At 43.6% G+C, this 22,664-nt stretch overlaps 1 protein-coding gene across 3 annotated transcripts in view; it reads right to left on the bottom strand.

The window, feature by feature from the left end:
* The window catches only part of LOC109970046 (sodium bicarbonate cotransporter 3-like), a 64,487-nt gene that overhangs the window by 36,085 nt on the left and 5,738 nt on the right, over positions 1–22,664 (bottom strand). Inside the window, exons 1-7 of one of the 3 annotated variants that reach the window (XM_020617346.1) lie at positions 14,433–14,805; positions 9,291–9,372; positions 8,552–8,692; positions 7,678–7,816; positions 6,830–6,990; positions 6,553–6,741; positions 853–971 (exon numbers count right to left, since the gene is read on the bottom strand). In XM_020617346.1, coding sequence (XP_020473002.1) covers positions 853–971; positions 6,553–6,741; positions 6,830–6,990; positions 7,678–7,816; positions 8,552–8,692; positions 9,291–9,372; positions 14,433–14,489 — 888 coding nt within the window. In that variant the 5' untranslated portion in view covers positions 14,490–14,805. Of the gene's footprint in view, positions 1–852; positions 972–6,552; positions 6,742–6,829; positions 6,991–7,677; positions 7,817–8,551; positions 8,693–9,290; positions 9,373–14,432; positions 14,806–22,664 lie in introns of those variants that run through there. The other 2 variants (XM_020617348.1, XM_020617347.1) reach the window with 2 other exon arrangements.

The raw sequence follows: 22,664 nt of genomic DNA, 5'->3' as shown, positions 1-22,664 counted from the left end.
CCGCAAACTAGCTAAAATGAGTAAAAAAAAAACAAACGTCTTTGAAGGGCTTCTTTTCAAAGGGGAAAAGGCCTACTGACGAGCCAGAAGAGGAGCCCACGACCTCCAAGAAAAAGAAAGCTTCTTTTAACAGACAATATCAGGAGTCATACTTAAAATATGGGTTTATAACAACAGGTGACTCTCATGCACCAGGGCTGCTCTGCATGTCTGTGCAACAAGAGGATCAGCTTCTGGAGATCGCAAATGACGGTGACCTTAAACGTACATTTGAGACGACAACTCTGCCGATGCTCTGGATGAAAATCAAGCCAGAATATCCTGAAATCGCCACAAGAGCACTGAAAACCTTGCTACCATTTCCAACATCCTATCTTTGTGAAGTGGGCTTTTCTACAGTGACAGCAACCAAGACAAAATTACGGAGCAGACTGGACATAAGGGACACATTGCGTGTGTCATCGTCTCCCATCAGCACTAGATGGGACCATCTTGTTGCAGGGAAAAAAGCCCAGGGCTCCCACTGACTCTGCATTATGGTGAGTTGATATAGTGTAGAATTATTGTAATTGCCTAACATAAAGTGTAATTGTTGCATTCAGATTACATGAATTGGTCCGCGGAAACATTTTCATGCATGAAACCGGTCCATGGTACAAAAAAGGTTGGGGACCGCTGCTATAGAGAACAATGTGCGACCCACAAACTGTTCTATATCGTTTTCCACTCACTTCAGCAGCAAGTGCAACATTATCCATCTATAAAATAACCTGTCCTTTCATTAATAAATATCAGTTATCCTGGACAATGGGTTAATGAAGGGTTGTGCTTGTGTCAGCGAAGGTGTGTTACCTTGCTGAAGTCCATGGTGCTGTTCTCCCTGCTGTCTCCGTTACCACCATTAATGCGGCTCTCGCTGTTCTTGTTGGTGTCAAGGTTTCCAGGGACTGAATGAGGAGATGCCAGCAGACCTGCAGTGACAAGAACATGTGATGAATTGACAAGAAAAACAGACTGACTGAGTTAAGCGGATGCCAAACACTATGCTTTGTTTTGACTGAATCCTGAAGGTGCTTTCAAATGCACCTGTAACTGGGCCCTGCACTGGGTTTCAGGTCGTGACCAGCAGCATGACCTACAATACCTTTAACCTCACCTAACAAACTTTAAGCTACTTATTCCTACTGTGACCCAAGCAAAAAGCACACACTCAGTAGCTTGACCCAGCCTCATGTATACACTGCATCCGCTAAGCTGTTGTGGCTGAGCCCACTGGCTCGAGTGGCAGCGTCATCTGAACGCCACAGGCCGCTCAGCAGTCCCTACTCATCCAGCTCCCATAGTCCTACTGCTCACACCTTTCTGATTTTATGTGGCCTGGACTGAATTCTCATGGCGGATGTCGGAAACAGAGAAGTGAAGTATCGTCATATAAAGGCTTGATTTAGTTAAATTAGCAACATCAGTGATGTGAGGTTTATACTTCAAGTATCCAGAGTACCAGTAGACATCCTGCAGATCGGCCCATGTCACATTAATATCTCTACTGCTGGATCTTACTGACTGATACATTACTGTGTTCATCACTTTAATGCTGCAGCTGGTAAAGGTGGAGCTGATGTTAACCACCTTATATACTTATACTGTGAAGTATAGCTGGTGGATTTCCCACCGGGATCAATAGAGTCTGATGATTCTACTGTGTTTAGTTTGATTCATCTGATTCTGGAAAGTAACTGAAGTTATTAAATACATGTGGTGCAGTAAAAAGTACTAGGTTTATCTCTGACATGGAGTGAAGTTACAGTATGAAGTAGCAGGACATGGAAATACTCAGGTAAAGTACAAATACATCAAATGTTACTTAAGTGCATGTCGTCATTTACCTTCCCCCTCTGCTAGTAGTTAACACCTGGGTCACAGACCCTCACAAAGAGCAGAGACTGGGCGACGTGACCCGGCCTCATGCCGACATCAGCTGGCCAAAGAGGCTTGTTAGGGAAGTTCACGAGAGAGCAGGCCTGCTCAGCCACCAAAGGTCAAATTATTTTGACCTCAACAGGACATGTCTTTGTCTTTGAGCTACAGCTACCACACAGCCACAACAGTCCACACCAACTGCTGCCAGACAAACTCTGGGAACTGAAGCTGAGCTGCAGTTTTCTGTTCTTACATAGTTTGACAGGATTCGCCACTGAGGATTCTGACAAACCGTTCAGCATTAGGTTTTCACTGCTGAAACTCTGAGCTAAAGCTGCTGATTTAAAGTCCAGGGCTGCAGAAGAGACAGAACTTTAATCTTAAGGAAACCACGGGACGCAACAGGACACGCTACCGTTTCTAACACACACACTCAGTTAACCCATGACATTGCTGCCTCTCGTCAGCCTCGTGTCCTGTTACAGTCCAGCTGCCTGGATTCCAAACGTGATGCTAAATGACACTCGGTGCACCAGCTCATTCTTCCTTCAACCTTCTGAGCTTCCACTGACATTTCCCCTCAGGTCTAAATACAGACGTTATGTCCTCTCAGTGCAACGCTGCTACAGTCTGTATTTACTGTGTACTGAGGAATGTTTACCCAAATAACATCAGGCTGTAAAGATGGAAACAACTTAAAGAGCTGCTATTAAACTAATTTAAACATAGTTTATTTCTGAACATACATTATTGATCTGGTTAAACAAAAATAAAAGATATTCAAAGCCCAAGAAACTCAACACAACACAGCACAGCTGAACCTGGTCTTGATCTGCTTTGCTTACTAAAGAGTTCCTAAAAAAAACCTTTCTAGATGTTTTTTTGAAATTTCCATGTTCACTTTGAAGGTTCCTAGTTAAACTTTCAGCATTTCTACTCCAATCTCAGGTTTTCCAGTTTGCCATTTAATGGGCTCTATTTGTCCTTTCAGCATTTGGACTCTTCAGGTTGAGACGTCTACAGGTCACGTTCCACTGGAGTCAGCACATTGCTGTGCTAGTCATCACACTCACTGATTGTCAGACCTGTTAACTTCGGCACATGCCCAGTAACTCAGTAACGACACCTTTGTTCACCTGTACTGATCATTAACACTCTGGTGGAAGAACCATCACTGTTCAGAGTCTGATGATGATCTAGACAGCACTTCACCTCTGATACCATACACACTGTCCCAGCTGCAACAAATCACTCTGAGCCTCTTAGCAATTTCCTAAAGTATAACCACCTTTTGACATAATGCAGCCTGGATCCACTGCATGTTGCACTACAATGCAATGACTACAGTGACAGCAACAAACACGTTACATTTCCTAAAGGTAGCGTTCATCGCATTGGCCAGCTGAAGCCACAGTGGTAATTTTCTCCTCTGTGAAAACTGGCTCCTGTGAGACAAAACATGATGCTACAGACTTGCAACTAAGATCAAATTCCAACTGAAACTCTGTTGACTCAGCAGGTGTCATCAGATTTGACATATCTTTCAAAGTTACTGATCTAGATCCTGAAGAAATCCATAATTAGTGAAATTGTCTTTTTTTTTTAAATAAGTTTCAGACCACTAATGATAATCACTGTTTCATGGTCAAGGAATCATGTTATAAGGGTCACACTGATGGGAGTACTGCTTTTAGGTGGAATGGCATTACAGGGACAGGGAGCTGCCACAAAGACAAAGGCTCCTAAATGTGGCTGTAAAGAGTTATACAGTATAACTGCACTCTTGTTAGAGGATGTCTGTGTGGTGCTTTTAAATAAAGTCCAACATCCACAGTGGTTTTCCAGCTGTGACTGCTGATAATCTAAACCACAACCTAAAACAAGTCACTTTAGTTTGAATCTGCAGATAGTGTTTTGCACTGAGCTGGGGAGCAAAGCATCCACACTGCAACGTGCCAGTATTTGCCTGTGTAACTGTCAGGAAAAGCCAGATCCTGACCGGAGAGGTAGTCCTGTTTGTCCAGAAACTCCTCCTCTTCCTCCTCCTCCTCATCTTCCTCGTTCACAGTGGGGTGAACCACCACCTCAGGGATTCCTCCTACCAGCCCCCCCGGAGCAGAGCAGCGACGTGAACAGTGGGGGGAGTGGGTGTTGAGGAGGGAGGTGGGAAGGGAGGGGGTGAGCCCGGGCGGGTAGGGCTCAGAGAGGTGGCGGCCATATCGATACAGAGCAGGAGAGGCCTGAGGCGAGGAGACCAGGCTGGGGAAGAGGAGCCTGAACAGGTTGGAGAGAGATCGTGAAGATGGAGGGGGGATGAAGACATCACATGAGATGGCGGAGGCACGATGGAGGAGGGAAAGATGAGAGGAGGACACACCCTCCCCTGAAGAGAAGAAGAATGACAAGGTGAAAGGACAGAAACAGCAGCAGGGCGGCTGAACAATGCTCATGCTGATGGTTAAAGTCAAACCAAAGCTGCTGACAGACAGACAGGAAACACCAGACTGCTGCTGAGAGTCAATGTATGACCTGCTCGCAGCAGCATTTATACTGGATCATGCAGTGGTTTAGCCTGGACCACTAACTGCAAACGGCACTGTCAAAAGACATATGTGCTTCAGATTCTTCTCCATAAGGAGGTGTCTGATCAATCTACAGCCTGACACTGAGCCCAAACCTCCAATTAATATGTTCAGAGCCCAGAAGAAATAGTAGTCCTGCAGTAGATGGGCTGGCCCACACAAAGCCCTGACCTCAGCATCATGGAGTCAGGCTGGGGTCACATGCAGAGACAGAGACACCGAGACAGCCCGAGCCCACAGGAGAACTGTGGCAGTGTGTCCAAGACGCTGGAACAACTGAACTGCCAGCAAATACTGATCTGGTTTAGGTTTGTTCTTTTTACTGGCTGTTGGATGCAGTTCACTGAGAAAAAGAAAATATTCCTGGGATTATTTTTAAGCACCTCAATTGCCTGAAATGTTTGTACAGTAGTCATCTAATCAATAACAGTAAATACTGAACAAGTTTGAGGCCTTCACAGAGTTTGTCCACAAGGAAGCACTGACAGGTTTATTTTTATGCTGTAAAGATTTCATATATCTAAATCACCATTCTTTAAAAAAAACAAATCTAAGGGATCCTTATCAGCAGTGTTTTGTGTGTTTGTGTCTAAGAAGAAATAAAAATCCTTATTGGAGGTTAAAATACAACTGACACATAATGCTCCAGTGTTTCCTCAGGTTTACAGAGGCTGCGTTATTTTTAAACAGTTTTTTAGAACACAACGTGTGCACGTCTGTGTTTTGTTACTATTGTGCGTTTTCCTGTGGATTAAGTGATTTTCTTTTTCCTCAATAAAATTTTGCAGGTCTCCTTTATGCAAACCTAACAGGTCTGTCTTTCCTCTATGCACTGTACATCACAACCTCTGAGTTACAGTACGTTTCTGTTATCACAAGGTGCAAGTGGCTACTCTGGTATCTACAACATCTGACAGACTAGTGTTTCATCAGACAAAACCAAGTATGTTTGTAGGCAGGCGGATGCTTTGTCACTGCTGTTAGAGGTCTAAGAGTTTGGAGCTTTATCTGCCATATTACATCAATAAAACCATTAACACATGCATTAACTTCTATCTGAAGAGTTGCCTGCTTTCTGCTGACAGACCCGCAGAGCTCCAGCTTAGACCAAATCCAACAGCAGAATTAAACCATTCCTCACTCTCTCACAGACAGGAGGAGGTTGAAGACCTGACTTGTCACACGGTATTAACTGGTCATTAGCTCACTGACTCAGCAAGTTAGGTCAGGTTAGTGCCGACTGGTAGCAACTGGCAACACACCAAAAAACTGCAGAGGATGATCCCAGGCTTCCACACGCACAGTAAATATGAAACAGTATTAGAAACGTACTCAGGTCACATAGTACCTTATCACAACTACATACACATTCATTCAGGCCACAACCATGCAGCAGCCAGAGGCCTCTCTGCTCAGAATTAATGAAATTTATATCAGCCAACAACAGTAAAACTAAATCACCAACTGTCGAAGACAAAGCCCGAGTCAAATCTCACACAACTTCATAGACCTCCATCATGTCAGTCTACAAAGCAACAGCATGCAGACACGATGCCATGCACTAACCGCAGACTCGCTCTCTTGTCACTCTGTTACCTCCACCAATCAGGATGAGTAAACTCTGAATTCCAACAACACGCAACTAAAACGAACAACACTGAAGGAGTTCTTGAAACAGCAGAGCTTACTTCAACATGAGGAAGATCTACAGATTCAACGAGGCAAAAATTACAAATCACAAAACATGCAGTAAAATGTCTTATAATTCACATCAGTAATGAACAAGATTATTTTATACACTGAATAAACTGGTACAGATAAATCCCTGCTCTCTGCTCCAGCAGAGAGAAACTTGTATTTCCAAGGTTACAACATTTATCAGTCAAATTTCCACATGATCTCTTCCTGCTCCTGGAAAACATCTGTGTGATTCACTGAAGACATGAAGTAATGTGGAAAAAGACGTCCTTCACCTGTGAATACGGAATCTGATCTGCAGGTGAATGTGTAAAAGCTGAAGCTCAGAATGACAAGAGCGCTGCGGTCTCACCGTTACGATCCAGTAAATGGGGGTCGGAGTGTTTCTTGCCTATATCTGCAAATGATCGGACCAGCGGGATTCTGTTGCTCAGCTTCTTCTCGTTCTGGTGGTGGTGACGTCTCAACATGGCCTCCCTCACCCTCTCCTGAACGCCATCCTCGAGCTGACCCGACGCCAACAAGCTGTCAATCACCATGTCTGCATGTGAGGAGGACATGATATTAGCTGGCAAGTTGAATGAAAACACTGTACACCTCACCAGCTCTGGCTGGTCCAGTGCGCTGACCTGCGATCTCCTCAATGGTGTTGGCCCTCATGTCGAGCAGCACGGTGCCGTTCAGGATGCAGGACCGCAGCTCAAATAGGCTGTGCAGGGACAACGTGGCCACATATGGTTTACTCCAGCGCTCACCACCATCTTCTACATCCTCCTCAAACTTTAACCACCTGAACACACACAGATTTAACTATTAAATACCAGGACAAAGTCCTCTGTGATCTAAAACACCTTTATAAGTCACTCTGCTGAGCAGCTCTCTAAGGTGGCACAAATGTCACCTGTCACAGCAGGCTCTAAGCACTGTTCCAATTAATAAAGGGGACACTTAGGAAGGTTTGGCATCAAATATAGACTTTTTTGTCACATCTGCTGTTTACACTGGAGTTTAAATAATATTTACTGCACTGCGTAAATACAGTGGGTAATGTAGATTTCAGTCACCCTGGTGTTATTTAAGGATTTCAAAACTAATTCCAGTGGATTTAAGAGGAAACCAATGATGACGAGGCTTCAGACAAACTGACAAAGGCTGGATTAGTGATGAAACATTCTGAACTTAAATTATGAATCCTAACAAAACAAAGATTTATCCTGCATGAAGCAGGAGAGGTTATTTATCAAAGCGAAGCCAAGTCACGTGCTATTACAAATACCATGTGGCGGGTGTTATTTTAAACAGAGAGGAAGGAAAGGCATAAACAACATCTGAGATCAAGCTGAGAAAACAGAAGGGCATTACACCAAATCAAATTAAGGTCTACATTTAAAGTAAAAAGTGGTTAAAGGAACATACAGACCAGAGCAGAATGAGAAGAACCAAAACAAATATATGTAAAGTTCTGGGGTGTGCCCACCTGGCCGTCTCCTTCCACTCCTGGATGTCTCCGTCTCTGAAGGCAAGCTCGTCCAGCTCGGTGAACAGGTCATGGGGGATGTGCTCCTCGTCGTCGTCCTCTGTCCCGAGGATGAAATGGACTCTCTGAGATGGAGTGTCTGCAGGGACAAAGCACACTTGTCATCATTTCATCTGTATCTCATAGGCTGCGTTCACATCCCAGGCCTTAATGCTCAGCTCTGATCTCTGTGTTGCTGCTTCCCGTCCGTGTGTGTCAGTGCCATGTACCTGGCTCTGGTGTGAACACCGCTGAGCTCCTAAACTGCCACACATGCACAGATGTAACTGAAATGTGAGCCACGTGCACACAAGAATAACAACCAGGTCACATGTGCGACGATCAAATGGCCCAGTTTCCTCCCAGACTGCTGGGTTATGATATGTTCCTTCCAGTTAGGCCTAATTAAAAGCTTCTCCATAAATGTCCACAACATGTGAAACATCCTGGTCTCTCCACTGACCCCATCGCTGTTGTCGCTCTCCTCCATGTTTATTGTTACCGGTCTGTGAGGGTCCAAATGATGATGACAGGCCGTATGAGCAGAGGAGGAGATGTTAAAACAGCCAAATGGGTTCTGATCTGACTGTTCTGACAGCACTCACACAGTCAGAGGTAGGATAGGAATCGGATCTAGGAGCACATACACAGGTGGTCTGGTCTGTTCACACTGCTGTGGACACATCAGGTCTGGGAAACTTTAGCTGGGATGTGAGTGTGGCTACTGTATCCTCACTGTTACTTGTGTGTGTGTGTGTGTGTGTGTGTGTGTGTGTGTGTGTGTGTGTGTGTGTGTGTGTGTGTAATAAAATACTGTAACCGAGTCGGGACAAACCATATGCAGGCGAATCTCGCCCATCATCCCGGTCTGACTGGTCTCGCCTCTTCTGGTGATGCCTGTGTCCTCTGTGACGGTGTCGCCTCCGGCTCGGTCGGCCATGAGGAACATGAACTCCAATGTACACCGCCCTGTGACCTAATTTGAGTACAAACTGGGGCATCAGTCACTTCCAAGCCCGTACAAATGTGTGGACACAGTCTATATTGCAGGCAGGTGAAGCTAATTGTCCACTCCACTTTTATTTCTAACTTCCAGTGTTTCCACTCAGGTCTAAGTTGAAAATCTGAGAACAAACAAGTGGATGGAAATGCACTTACTGTCCAGAAAAAGACAAGTGATCACAAGCTTTAGCCTCTGCTCAGACAATCCGAGGATCTGTCCTAATCAGGGACAGGCACTGCTCAATGTTTTGTTATTGTCTGACACATGAGGTTCAGTTCCAGGACCAAAATATTCCTTTTTGTATCGTCTTAATTTGAGGAATACAAACATTTCCCTTACTTTTCATTTTTTTAGTTCGACACCGTCTGTCTAAAATTAGCCCAAGGACCAGACTTGGACCACAAACCACATGTTGGTTTTCCATGTCACACTCTGCCCCGACTCGCTGTGGCAAGTAAAAACGTGTTTAAATACGGGCTGAGGCACATTTGTTACTGCCTGTTTGACTGTAAACACAGACTGGAGTTACTTTGCTACAGTGTGTGTGTGTGTAAACAGAGAAAATAATTACCCTCCAGTTCTTCTTTCTCAAAGTTGGTATAGAGGGTGGAGCTGGTCTTCCCCCGGTCCAGCACCGCCTCCTCATCGTTCCCCTGCAGCAAGAACAAGGTGGGGAGGAAATAATAAGGGTGTTTTATGTACTTATGAGGCCAGTCACTGACATACTGTTGTCCCTAAGACTGTTCCCCTAAGCCTGATTTAAACCTGGGCCCAGCTCTGAAACAGTCCTGAAGAACTGAGGACTGGTCAGCATGTCCTCACCACTGTACCGACAGAAGATGGGCATTAGTTTAGGTTTTAATGCCCACTGCACTTACTCACCAACCAAATGCTGCACACAGCACCTGAGGTTATACAAGTCTTTTCAAAGAGAAGCCCCGTCTGTCTGCGTGGAGCAGAAGGGAAAAGACGTCACAGGAAATCCGGAACGTTTCAGGGCGGTGTTAAATTTCTGGTTTGGTTACAACTCAGTGGTTTGAACTTTCATCTCTGTCACTATGTTGTAATTAAAATGTCAAATGAAACAAGGAAATCCTGAGTGTGTCAAGACAAAATGTTAGAGCTGATCTTCCCATGGCAGCAGAAACCCCAGAACCAGTGCAACAAACTTCAGCTAATGTGTCAAGCTGTTATTTTGTTACCATGAATCCCTGTCGAGAAGATCTTTTCCCCCACACAATGACGTGATACACATTTCTGCCACTGGGTTAACACTTTTCCACTGATCGGTAATGCAACAAGATGCAGTAAAATGCAACTGTCTTCCACTGCTCACTGTCATTTATTGTCAAAACGGCCATTATAATTTTGCAAGTATCAGCATGTACCTGACAATCTCTGTTTATTAAAATAGTTGTGAAGTACTGTCTGAATGAATGAATGTCACCTTCAGCTTTTCCCGTTAGGGGTCGCCTCAGCGAAGCGTCACACTTACGATTTGCATGTTGGCATTTGGCACGTTTTACGCCGGATGACCTTCCTGACGCAGCCCTGACTCGAACCTGGGCAGCAGCAGCAAGAACATTGAATCCTAGCCACTAGTCTATCAAGGACCCCTAATCATCTTAAACTGAAGGTTTTAAAAACAGTGTTAATCTGGAGGGGCTACAGGAGTAGCAAAGGGGCTGACCAACATCCCTGGTTTGAACCCAGTCAAGGACCTCTGCTGCTTCTTTTTCCCCTTATCTCTCTACTGTCAGCGCTTTGATTAACACAAAATGCCTAAAACACTATAGGAAACACATGCCGGGTGTGATCCTCTTGTCCACGTGTCAGTGTCCCCAAGCATCGTCCTGAACTGAAAACTTTACCCAGTGTGTATGAATCTACATTAACTTCCCTCCTACTGTCTTTATTAAACTGTTTATTTTTCTAAACTGACACACGCAGCCTGTCTGGCTCCACTCACAGCTGGTGGGAACGCCATGACTCAAATTGTCATAGTTGAAGTCAACAGGAAGTAGCCTGACAGCTGGACACCATAAGCATCAGCAGGGGCAGATCCTGCAGCTGGATGGACGGAGAAACAGCAACAGATAAACTAAACAAACGAGATGGAGTGAGGAGGATCTCAGAGTGCTTACTGTGCACAAGTGAGCAGGACAAAGTGAAGACACATTCTCCTTACAGGTCAGCCAGCAACAGCTGCTGATCACTGTGAATGAGAGACCCCACTGAGCCAGACTCACAGCTGCACAACAGGAGGAAGCTGAAAAACAACTTTATGCAAATATGCCGTCGATGGGAGCCATCACCACTGTCTGGATTCTAGCAGGAACTAAAGCATAGAGACATTGGCTGCTCCGCTCCACCAGGACAAGGGATTTCAAAACAAAGCTCCGGCTCCCCAGTCCTCTGTGATGTAAATTACTGAGACAGAAATAACGAAGAACACAACGCCAACAGTGTTGGCGCATCTGGTGGCGGATACACCAGAAAACCAGTCCACTCAGATGGTGTAAATGATGTGCTAACTAAACACATCCGAGAACCACAGATTCAGCCAGATACCGAACACAGTCTTACCATCACCACAGCTAAGCCCTACCATTAACCCTAAAGCCACATCTTAACCCTCAGACAGCCCTGAAGAAGAAGACTGGCCAAAACACCCTCATGTTCATAAGGTGTATTCAGTTAAGACTGTTATCCGCTTAAAAACACTGTGTTTGTTGGTATTTGTGACTTTGGTGAAGATCTGATCACATTAATTCAGAAAACTAGGAGCTTGGAGACGGTGCCATTTAGTTGTAAACATCCCCGCATAGCTAGTCTATATCTGTGAAGCCGCTGCTGCAACACTGTGATTTCCCTCTGGAATTAATAACGTGCTCCTTGTATCATATTTCTTCCTCAGCCTCGGTTATTTCGTAACCTACAGTGTGTGTGTTTTTACAGATACCAGTGGCTCCCAGCGGTCCATAATCAGTTACAAGCCATACGACACACATTTACAATTTTAAATACACTATGTGCATATAGCTGTACAAGTACACACAAACACAGCGCTGCAATGTCGTTGTGTGTCAGACAGGAAGTGCAGCGTCACACTGGTTGGTGGCCACTCTGCTGTGGCTGATATTATAGCTTGCTGCCTGTTTGTACAGCAACACACTGACAGACACACACACACACACACACACACACACGGCTTAAGAAACAGCTCCAGCTCTGAACCTTGCCTGGTCCTCCACAGCTGCTACAACTACACAAATGTAAACCATCTACACAACTGGTTAGACCAACATTACACACTTTGACACGCAATTGCACAGTTTCATGTTGTCACAAACAGTGACCAACACTGTTTCTTCCCTGCAGGCTGAAGACCAAACAGCTGGGTGTGATTTTGAACTGAAACCAGACTCAGGAGGTTTTTCCACACACAGTCACAGCTGGATGTTCAGTAGCAGGCAACCTGACCCCAGATCACCGGGCGCTGGGAACCGACGATGGGCAATTCTTGATATCTGTGATCCCTTCCCTTCGTAGACAAAGCAACTGATCGATTCATTAAATAGAATAAAATCAAATCACCAGCTTCATCAATAACAAAAACAATTATTTGTTGCAACTTCTATGCTCAAACACAGGAAAGCAAATGAGTTCAGTGTTTTGTAGCAACTTTTCCAGTTGAAGAGACTTTGTGTGGGAAACCCAAAAGACCAGACTCTGTTGATTACAGCTGTGATGAAGTACAGAAGCACTGTGTAACAAGTTAAAGGATAAGGTTGATCATTTTCTACGTTAATAGTAGACAGAGACCAAAACCAACAGTGAGCTGCCTCTGCTCACCGTTAATGTCTGTCGGTCTTGGATCAGCTTGTTTGTCTGTGACATAGGTTTCCACTGTTGTTCAAAAAGGGGGGTCCATGACATTCCCTCATTACAAAACACAAGACCCTGATATTTGTTAGAAATGTTGCCCCAAAGGGTCCGACCCACCATAACATGTTAAAGCATATGAAGTCAGCAAGAGTCAGACCAATTCAGGTTTATTTGTACAGCAAAGTGTCTCGGGACACTTTACAAAGTACACTCTAGACCATCCTATTATTATTAATTGTTATTATTATCATTATTATTATTATTATAGACAGCAGTGCAGGGGCTAGATCTCTAGATATTTTTAAATGTCAAAAACAACCCGTCAGGATCAGGTATTGTCACAGACCCACATAGTTAATTGGTTACATGTTGTCCCTGGTCACTGACAAACGAGGTCAGTGTTGAGGTGAGGCACAACACCTGAACTTCCTTCAGTTGTCACCCTCTGTAACTACGCTTTATCTATGCCTGAAATTTGTCTTGGGTTTCTTTGCCACACCACATGTGTAACAGTAGACGGTGAATGGAGAAGGGAAAAGCCCAGAATAGATGCCCCGGTGGAAACACTCAGTTTGAGCTGTCTAAAAATGAAGCTCACCCTGACGGAGCCTGAGGAGGGCTCTGCCTTCAGCATCAGGTGTCAGCTTTACGGTGTGCTGGGAACCGAACGCCTAGAGCGCAGCTCACAAGGCTTTCATTTTGTTTGACATGAATGGCTGTTTTTAGAGGCTGTAACACTGGTGAATGAGTTCCTGAGGTACCCTTAAGGTACTTTCAGTGTACTTTTATATTCTGACCTGAACTTAATCCTCACATGTGCATTAATTAAACAGGATTCATAAAGTGTCATTTATTCTCTGCTCTCATTGTGGGCAGTGGACTATAGTTTTCATAGTTTTCCATTTATCTAATGATAGTTTTCTATTTTTCTGAGATTATCACTGTGCATTCATTTAAATAAAACAAATAACACACCACCTGATCCATCAGGTCTGAAGTCCAGTGTTCTCATGACGCTTGCCAGAGTTGATTTATATTTTAGAGTGCATCAACCCATGTGTGTGTTTAATTAATCTCTTTGCATGCATTTTTACATCAGTACACCATATTTACTTTACTTAACTAACATTGTTCAGTTTCTCCATACTGAGATTGTATTATAGCCACCTCTGATTAATCTGTATATAGCACACCTACTGCATGTGGCGCACACTGTAAAGATGGCTAAAACCGTGCAGCTCTGAAATGATCAATTGATTAATCAAGTATTTAATTAATAGAGGATTCTCAAAAAGTGGTTGTCATGTTCTTCTTCTGTGACAGTAAGGTGAGTACCTCGGGGTTTTGGTCCGCTCGGGCTCATGGAAATGACAGGTGTTTTTTACATAGACCAAATGATCAATCCTTTAATTTATCTGAAAATAACTGGCTGATTAATCTATAATGAAAATAATCACTAGCCCCAGCTGCTTTTGAGCTGTAATGAAACATCGATCAGCTCTGTGTGTCTGAGGGTGTACGCAGAGGCAGGATGTTTCTGCAGTCATGGGTTCAGTCCTAATCTGTCACCATGAAGAGCTTTTTTCCTGTTTTAACGGTCTCATTTCCTCAAATGTTTCATGACCACGATGAAGTCAAACACGTCCGCCACGCTCTACTTAAAAATCTTCTGTAATTTTTAGAGCTCAGTTATTACCACAAAGCAACGTGTGAAGTGAAGCCACACGTGGCCCGACAACGAGCTTTCAAAATGGCAACAGCAATGTTTTATACTATACAGCACAGCGTATGGTTTTGTTTTGAGCCAAAAACAGCAGATACATACCACTGACATTGCTCTGGCCACCCTCTGGCTGGCAACATCTCCCCAGAAGTCTCCCATAGCTGCTGTGTCCAAAACTCAGCCGACTGTGCCAAACTTCCCCTCCTCAGTTTCCGAAAATCACTCAGTGAAAATAGACAATGTTCAAAGCAAAAGAAAAACTTCTTGGTAGTGAACTCCCAACCATTTAAGAAATTAAGGAAGAGAGGAATTTGGAAGCTCCGGGCGTGTAGCTCTCGTACTAACTGCCTTTCAGCAGTCGCACATGGTTGTGCAAGTCATTCAGGTTCAGTAAATCAATACAGATGCCGTACTGCCAGCTGAGCTCCAGCTATGAGCCACGTATTTATAGCCAGGCGAGCTGCTTCACTGAGCGCCTGTAAGAGCAGCCACTGACCCCGGATGTCTGCAAACACAGCAAGAAAAAAAAGAAAAACGCACACCACAAGAGGCAGGGCGTCTGTGTCACATCCACGTTCATGAGCAGGAAAAGACAAGAGGAGAAACTGAAACCAGCCTCAATAGTTTTAATAAGCAACACTTCCCCTGCTTCGTAGAGACTTCTGGAAATGTAAAGCTGCTCCAGCCAGACTGCCACTGGTATGTCAAGCCTGGACTATTAAGCCCCAAGTCAAGACCAGCAAATCTCAAGTCAAAAAATAAACAAGTCTCCTCACTCAGACCTCCCAAAATGTGCAGCATCTCCTCTCAGACTGATTCATTGTGTCATATCATAAACTCCAAAATGTTTTGTCATCGATCAAATCTGAGCTAATAAGTCCTGAGTCAAGTCACAAGGCTAACAACTCTCAAGTCAAACTCCAACAAATCCCAAGTCAAAACTGCACTTAAGGCCCACAAGTTCCAAGTCAAGACCAACTCAAAAGGCCCAGTTCCAAGGCAAAATACTCCCAAGTTTATAGCTACAACAACTAGTCCTGAATGTGCTTCTAGGCCTAAACAAGTCGATAAGCACTCATCACCAGGTTTAGTGCCATCTTACATTTTCAAAAACAAATGTGTGCCACATTTTAATCCTCCATCTCTTATGGTTTGGAATGAATCACTTCAGTATAAACAGGAGGAATGAATAGACACCAATGACACTTCCATCCATCCATTAACTATACCGCTTATCCTGAAGAGACAGACACCACTGCACATGAAGGGTCATGGTGTTCTGTAAGTGTTGGAAATATGTCAATGTCATATATCTGCTCTCTGCAAGTATTAAATAATGAAGGAAAGTTTCAGTCATGACTCTTATCAAGGCAAATGTTTGGGGAAAAAGTGTTTCAAGGCTGATTTCATGCATACTTTTGCTAAAGTAGGTCACTGTTCACAACAGTAACAGTAGATTTGTGCAATCTGCTGCAGAGTTCAGTGCAACAAGACAAGAAATCAGACATTTAGAGGGTCCAGTATCTTTAGTACAACATGTGGAAACTTTCTCATCTGGTTTGATGGTATTAGTACAAATAAACTCAAAACCACACCCAGGGGCAAAACAGCCAAACCTCAAACTGAGGCAAGTTCTCAAAACCCACAGAAGTGAGACCAAACATAGCAACAACCTGAAGAGGAAGAAAACATCTGCTTACAGAAGTGTTTCATTACATCTGATGTACAGAACCAAAATATCAGATTTAAAACAAACACTACCAGACCCATGCCATCTAAAATCTATTTAGATGACACCAAATGATTTCAAGTTGGAGAAAGTTCTTTAAAGTCACAGGGAAACAAAAGTATCAGCATCTTTAGCTTCTGTAATGTGACATATTTGGGTCAAACTATAAAACTCTTGATATACAGTAACCTAGGGCTGGAGTTTAACAGTGACTTTCATTATCAATCTGCTGAGAATTCTCTTGGTCTAAAAAATCTCTAACTTGTGAAAATGCTCACTGAGCTCAAGGTGACATCTCCAAATATCTTGTTTTCTCTGGGCAGCAGCACAAACCTCAAACATCTTCAATGTAATCATCAGAAACTCCACTGCAACGCATTGTCATAGTAACAGAACACTTACAATGGTATGTTTTAATACCGTTGTTTAGTTCAGCATACAAGTGTGTCAGCAGCGGTTAATTCAAAGAATGTCTGGTGTCCAACTTGCTTAGTAGAAAGAGAAACAAAACCAAAGCATCAATGACTTGTAATATCTCAAACTAATCCTCACACGAAGCAGCTTCCTGTGGGGACCTTTATTTTGAAAGGCCCGATTCATTCTGCTGGAGCAGGTGGTTTAACGTCACAGTTTGGCTAAAAGTTCAAACACTGTACAAAATACTTGTGTAAGATTTTATATATAAGGTCACAATTCATTCTGATTGGTCCATCTGTGGGGACAATAATGAGGAAGAGGGAAACAGGAAGCAGGGTGTGGAGCTGGATGAGGTTTAGTGTAGGGCTCGAAGGCACTCCAGCAGGAAGGGGAAGGCCTGAACTGCACACAGTGCAAAACAAAAACTAAAATCCACAGAAAATGGTGAGAAGGTGGTTTTATGGGTGATGGTAGGTCAGAGAGGGCCACAGAGGGCCTCAAGGGCCCGTTTTCAAATTTACTGAAATAATGCAAGTGTAATGAAAACTAATTTGTAACTATTTATTTCAATAACTGATTATTCATCTCAGTCATTCTTAAAGTATTTGCTGGTTCTCAAATGTGAAAATTCACAGCTTTTCTGTATCATTTGTTAGTAAATTAACTGCAACTTATTACTAATCAGTCTGTTGATTATTTCATCAATTAATCATTTTGTCTATGAACTTCAGGAAACAGTGCAAAATGCCCAGCACCATACTGATATGCTGTTTCGTCAGAGAACAGTCCAAAGATGTTTAGTTTATACCGACATAAAACAAAGAACAGCAGGAAATCCTCAGGCTGGAGAAGCTCAAGTCAGAACATTTCGCAGGCCCTTCATGAAGAAGGACTTCATGTTTAACCAGTTATCACAACAGTTTTCTATCAGGTGACTAATCAGTTGAGTGACTAATCTTAGCACTAAACATGACACGACACGAGCTCTCAGGCTGTTCTCACTCCCAGACCGTCAAGTGCTAATGCTCTGTCAAGGACCTCTGGCATCACTAGACGCTAAAGTGTACCTGCCATGATTTAGTTAGAATCTTTATTCACCAAGTACCAAATGTACTAGGAATTTGTCTTGGTGCAGACATCTACACAATGTAAATGTAGTGGCACTGACTAAGTACACACAGCCATCTACGAGTCCAATCACCCCTCAGAAACATTAAAGCTTCACTCTGTCCTTAGGTGCAGCCCTGTTCTAAATATTTCATTTGAGAGGCTGCAACCAATGTATAATAAAACAGATTAACTGATTGGTATGGGTGTGACAAGGTCATTGAAACAGGACAATATTTCTCCTTCAGGGAAAAGCTGTCTCGCGATATCTTATGCAACTCCCTGCTCTGTTATAACGCATGGGGCTGCATTGGTCGGGGCTGGGAAGAGTCGACATGAGTGCTTTCATTCACGTTTGCAGCCCGTGAGTGCTCGCTGTGTTTTGGTTAACCATGCTGCTAATGTAGCGACTCTACCTTAGCACCAATTCTACCACCAGTGTGTCAGCAATGATAGATAAAAACATCATTTAACATCTAGTACTAGCCAAAATGCATGATGTGTAGTTATGGTGCATTAACTGTGGCCCAGATTCGACAGTGAATAGCAACGGATGCTCATGCTAAGGCAGGGGTGCCCAATACGTCGATCGCGATCGACCGGTCGATCGCAAAGGTAGTGTTGGTAGATCGTGTGCCATTCAAAAATAAATTAGATGTATCCGGTGTAAAACACGTGCCAAATGTTAACATGCGAATGGTCAGTGTGACGATTCGCTATGGCGACCCCTAACAGGAAAAGCAGAAAGTGACAATCAAGGTCAAAGTGTTTGTCATATGCACAGTTAGGAAACGTGTTTCCCTGTACAATAAAACTCTTACTTTGCCATCCACATGAATGCCACAAAATACAAATGAAATATAAAGTAGATAAATAAATAACACAAAATCTAAGGCACTTTAAGCAGCGCAGATGCAGCAATATAGTAGGAAAAAAAATACAAGAATATAATGTATGCTGCATGGGAGCAGCATGTGCAGCAGTCAACAGTCATCATGCAATTATGCATGTGCAAACAGAATGTAAACAGTACATGACATATTTCCTGGTAATAAACTCCTCAGCTGTTTAGGAGTCTGATGGCAGAGGGAAAGAAAGTTTTTCAGTCTAGTGGTCCTACATTTCACACTTCTGAACCTCCGGCCAGAGGGTAGGGAAGTGAACAGTCCGTGCTGGGGGTGGGTGGGATCTTTCATATATAGCCTATCATCCATCCTCCCAATGGCATTTGCTACTTGATTGACATGCAGGGCAGCCAGTCTGAGATCTCGTCTTTTCTGACACACGAGTCACCAAACATGCACAGTCAATGCATGAGCTACTGCAAAACTCCATTGAGTGAACTCCCTTGTCAGCCTTCAAATTAAAGGGTATAAAATGAGTGGGGGAGCCGAATCAAGTAAGAAATCAAAAACGTACCGAAAACATTCCACGTGGAATGGGAGGACTTTTTTTCCGTGACGTTATATTCGGAATGCATTTGCATGATCTACCAATCTACCATCACTATTCCGAAGAAGGGAAATGTGGAGCGGCACGTTCAGACTGTTCATAAAAACTATGACACTCATTCATACATATATTTTGTGTGTGTGTGTGTGCGCGCGCGCGTGTAGGTCAATCATTTTGACTTGGTCATTTGAAAAGTATCTCGCAAGGCGAAAAAGTGTGGGCACCCCTGTGCTAAAGTAAACAAAAGAGTCTTCTTCCTGTGGGCATCTACGTCCCGATTGTCCCCATACACAATTAGTCGATGCAGCGCCTTTGCCGGATGATGTCAACCCTGCAGTGCAGTGAGGGTGAAAACAACACAGAAGGTGACACACAGTTTGTGCACAGTTCATCATTGAAGATATCTTAAAAATAGTGTTAAAATATCTCGTCTCGTGAGCTAAGGGCATCGTCATGCCTCTACTGACTGGTCTACACAAAATGAATTGCACAAATTTTAGCTCGAGTCTGGACACAGAACTGCTGAGAGTGATGTGACAGCACTCTCTGTTGCAGCTATTAAAAGAGCTAAATATTATTCAAATACCCCCACACACTATTCTGTAGTCATAACAAAGCCAGATTTGCTTGCAGGACTCCACACAATCTAGAGACCTCAATCCGGTGTGTGCCGTCACTGCCATATTAGGAAGACCAGCTGAGAGAAGCCACATCTGGACTGCAGCCGTGTTACTGAACACACCAAGGACTGTGGGAAAACTCACACCATCCAACACGCGCACTGATTGACTCTCACAGACCAAGATCGGGTCAATAATGGGCTCACTGGCTGTGAGACTGGCCAGTCAGAAAGCAGTGGCGGGCTCCAAGCGCTCAGTTCAAACTGGCTTCCTGATCTAACTGGTTTCCAGCTAAAACTGTGTTAGACTGTTGGAAGTCAACATTAAAACACTAACCAGTGTCTCCAAGAACCAGTGTTATTACAACACACTCACTTAAAAGACCCCCACCCCCCAAAAATGTGTTTTTTCTTAAACGTACACTCCATAAATATCTGCCCTCCATTTCACTGACTGGTGTGTGTGTGTGTGTGTAGGTTTATCTCTCAGAGAGTTTTCACATTCCTCTGCTGAGGGGCAGATATCTCTTTGCTCCACTGAAATCCAAGGTTCAAACATGGACAGACAAACAAAATCTGACGCCACACACATGAAAGCCAATCGCCGTTCACCTGCTAATAGTGGCAGACTTCAGAAATAGGAAACCTCTGCTCTCAGAACAGGCAGGACTAACTTTTTAGAGAGCAGGAGTGGGAGCCAGAGTTTTATCTGTTGACAGTAAATATTTGAGCTTTTGGATGATAACCAGTCCCCAAAACATCTTTTCACTACTATTTAACATCAACAGATGCTATGAGACATGTACCGTTACAGCAGTAATAACAGCTGAAAGCTACCTTTCACTCCCTGGTAGTAGCCCTACTGGGTGTTAACGGTTAGCCTGCTGCTAATAACCCAGTCTCCTGTTCGAGATAATGTTTTGGATCAGCTGAGAGAGAGAGATACAGACACACTATCGAACTACAGACTGGAAATACATCTGCACATTGGACTTAGACCAGTTTTACACAGTTTATACTTCATTTGTTCACTGTTTATTGACAGTGGGAAAACACCAATACACCAGCATTTCCAAACAGGCACATTTTAGAGCAAAAGGAGTTCATTCCAATAGAAGTTCAGCGATAAGTGCATTTGGCTGCAAAAGTAAATTCACATTAATGTTTGTATAGAAACCTGCCTATCAGAAGAAAATAAAAATGGACAAACACATCCTGCACTCTTTCTTCAGACTCTCCCCTGTGTGCAGGTTTGTCTTCCTGATTTGTTTGTTTGTCTTCAGCTGCTTATCAAACCTGCACCAATTTGCATTGCCTGAGTATTTTCTCTCTCTTTTATCATTTTTAATCATGCAACCTAAACTAAACATGAAACTTACCAAACTGACTCTGGACAGAGACTGTTCAAAATGTACAACGGCTGACAATATCTTAATGCACAACAACATGTGAGAAGTATGTATGTAAATGACTTCTCCGATTTTTGCTAATGAAAAAAGCTGTGTAGACACTCTGGTCAGAGGGGCAGCAGCCCTCTATGGGACTTGGAGAAAATGCTGGCGAGGGACGAGAGCAGGGGCCCTGGTTAAGTTACAACAAAGAGGGACCCGGACGCAGCTCCCGTCTATCCATCTAGTGAATCTCCACTCTCTGGCCAACAATATGGATTAACCCCTTCTTTTCAACTGGACTACCTCTGGCTTCACACATTCTGATGCCCTATGCCTCACAGAGACTCGGCTCAGTGACTCCATCTCAGACAGCGCAGGACAAACACCGATCTTCCAGGTATACAGAGAAGATCCTGTAATGGAGTTATCTGGGAAAGATATTAAAACTAATCCTAATGTATTATTTTGTTAACAATTTTACTCAACAATGTGCAGACAGAATCTGCTTCTACATAAATGAAGGTTTGTATAAGGATGTCACAATGTTAGAAAGAACTTTTAACATGGACTTACAGCACATACTTGGAGCCTCTCTCCATCAACTGCAAACCATTTTATTCTCCCAGAGAATATTTGTCATTCATTCTGGCCGGCGTGTTTATGAAACCGCAGGTCCACTAGCGCAGAACTGAAACATCCCAACATTGTTCGAGGGGATTTTGACAGAGCAAATCTCACCCACAAACCGCCCAAATACAGGTAGTACATGAGCTGTCCCACCAGAGACAAAAACACTTTGGACCGCTGCTACATGGTAATAAAAGATGCCTATTGCTCTGTCCCCCATGCAGCCCTTGGTCTGTGAGCACTGCATGGTCCATCTCATCCCAACCTATAGGCAGAAACTTAAAAGCTGTGAAGCCTGTGGTCAAACCAGTGAAGAGATGGACTGATCAGGCAAAGTAAGAGCTACAGGCCTGCTTTGACTGACTGGAGTGTATCTGAGGCTGCATCTACAGACCTGGATGAACTCACTGACACTGTGACATCATACATCAACTTTCGTGAGGACATGTGTGTGTAACAGAAACAGTCAGTAAATGGCTGTGTGTTGCACTTTAACAGTGATGGGCAAATAAATCGGGCTCACATAACATCAGGCAAAACCAGCCACATGGTCTTTTCTCTTGTAAAAGCAGATTGACACTGTGACATCATACATCAACTTTCGTGAGGACATGTGTGTGTAACAGAAACAGTCAGTAAATGGCTGTGTGTTGCACTTTAACAGTGATGGGCAAATAAATCGGGCTCACATAACATCAGGCAAAACCAGCCACATGGTCTTTTCTCTTGTAAAAGCAGATCACGATATTTGAAAACACTTCTAATAAAGTACAAACCTTACGTTTATGTGGCTTTTCCTAGTGGGTTTTGTTGTTCTTTTATCCTTGTTCTTCAACTTCCTAAATAGATCCAACCTCAATGTACATCCATGTATCAGCATCACAGTTGAAGTGGGCATTCCACCCCCGAACACAGGGGGAAGTGTTGAGCAAACCACTGTTTGGCACACCAAGATGAGAATAAGATGACAAACTACCAGCTGGGGATGCCTT

The sequence above is a fragment of the Monopterus albus genome, unplaced genomic scaffold, assembly GCF_001952655.1.
Source record: "Monopterus albus unplaced genomic scaffold, M_albus_1.0 scaffold189.1, whole genome shotgun sequence".
Lineage (NCBI taxonomy): Eukaryota > Metazoa > Chordata > Actinopteri > Synbranchiformes > Synbranchidae > Monopterus > Monopterus albus.
This window is presented reverse-complemented; position numbering and strand designations above follow the sequence as displayed.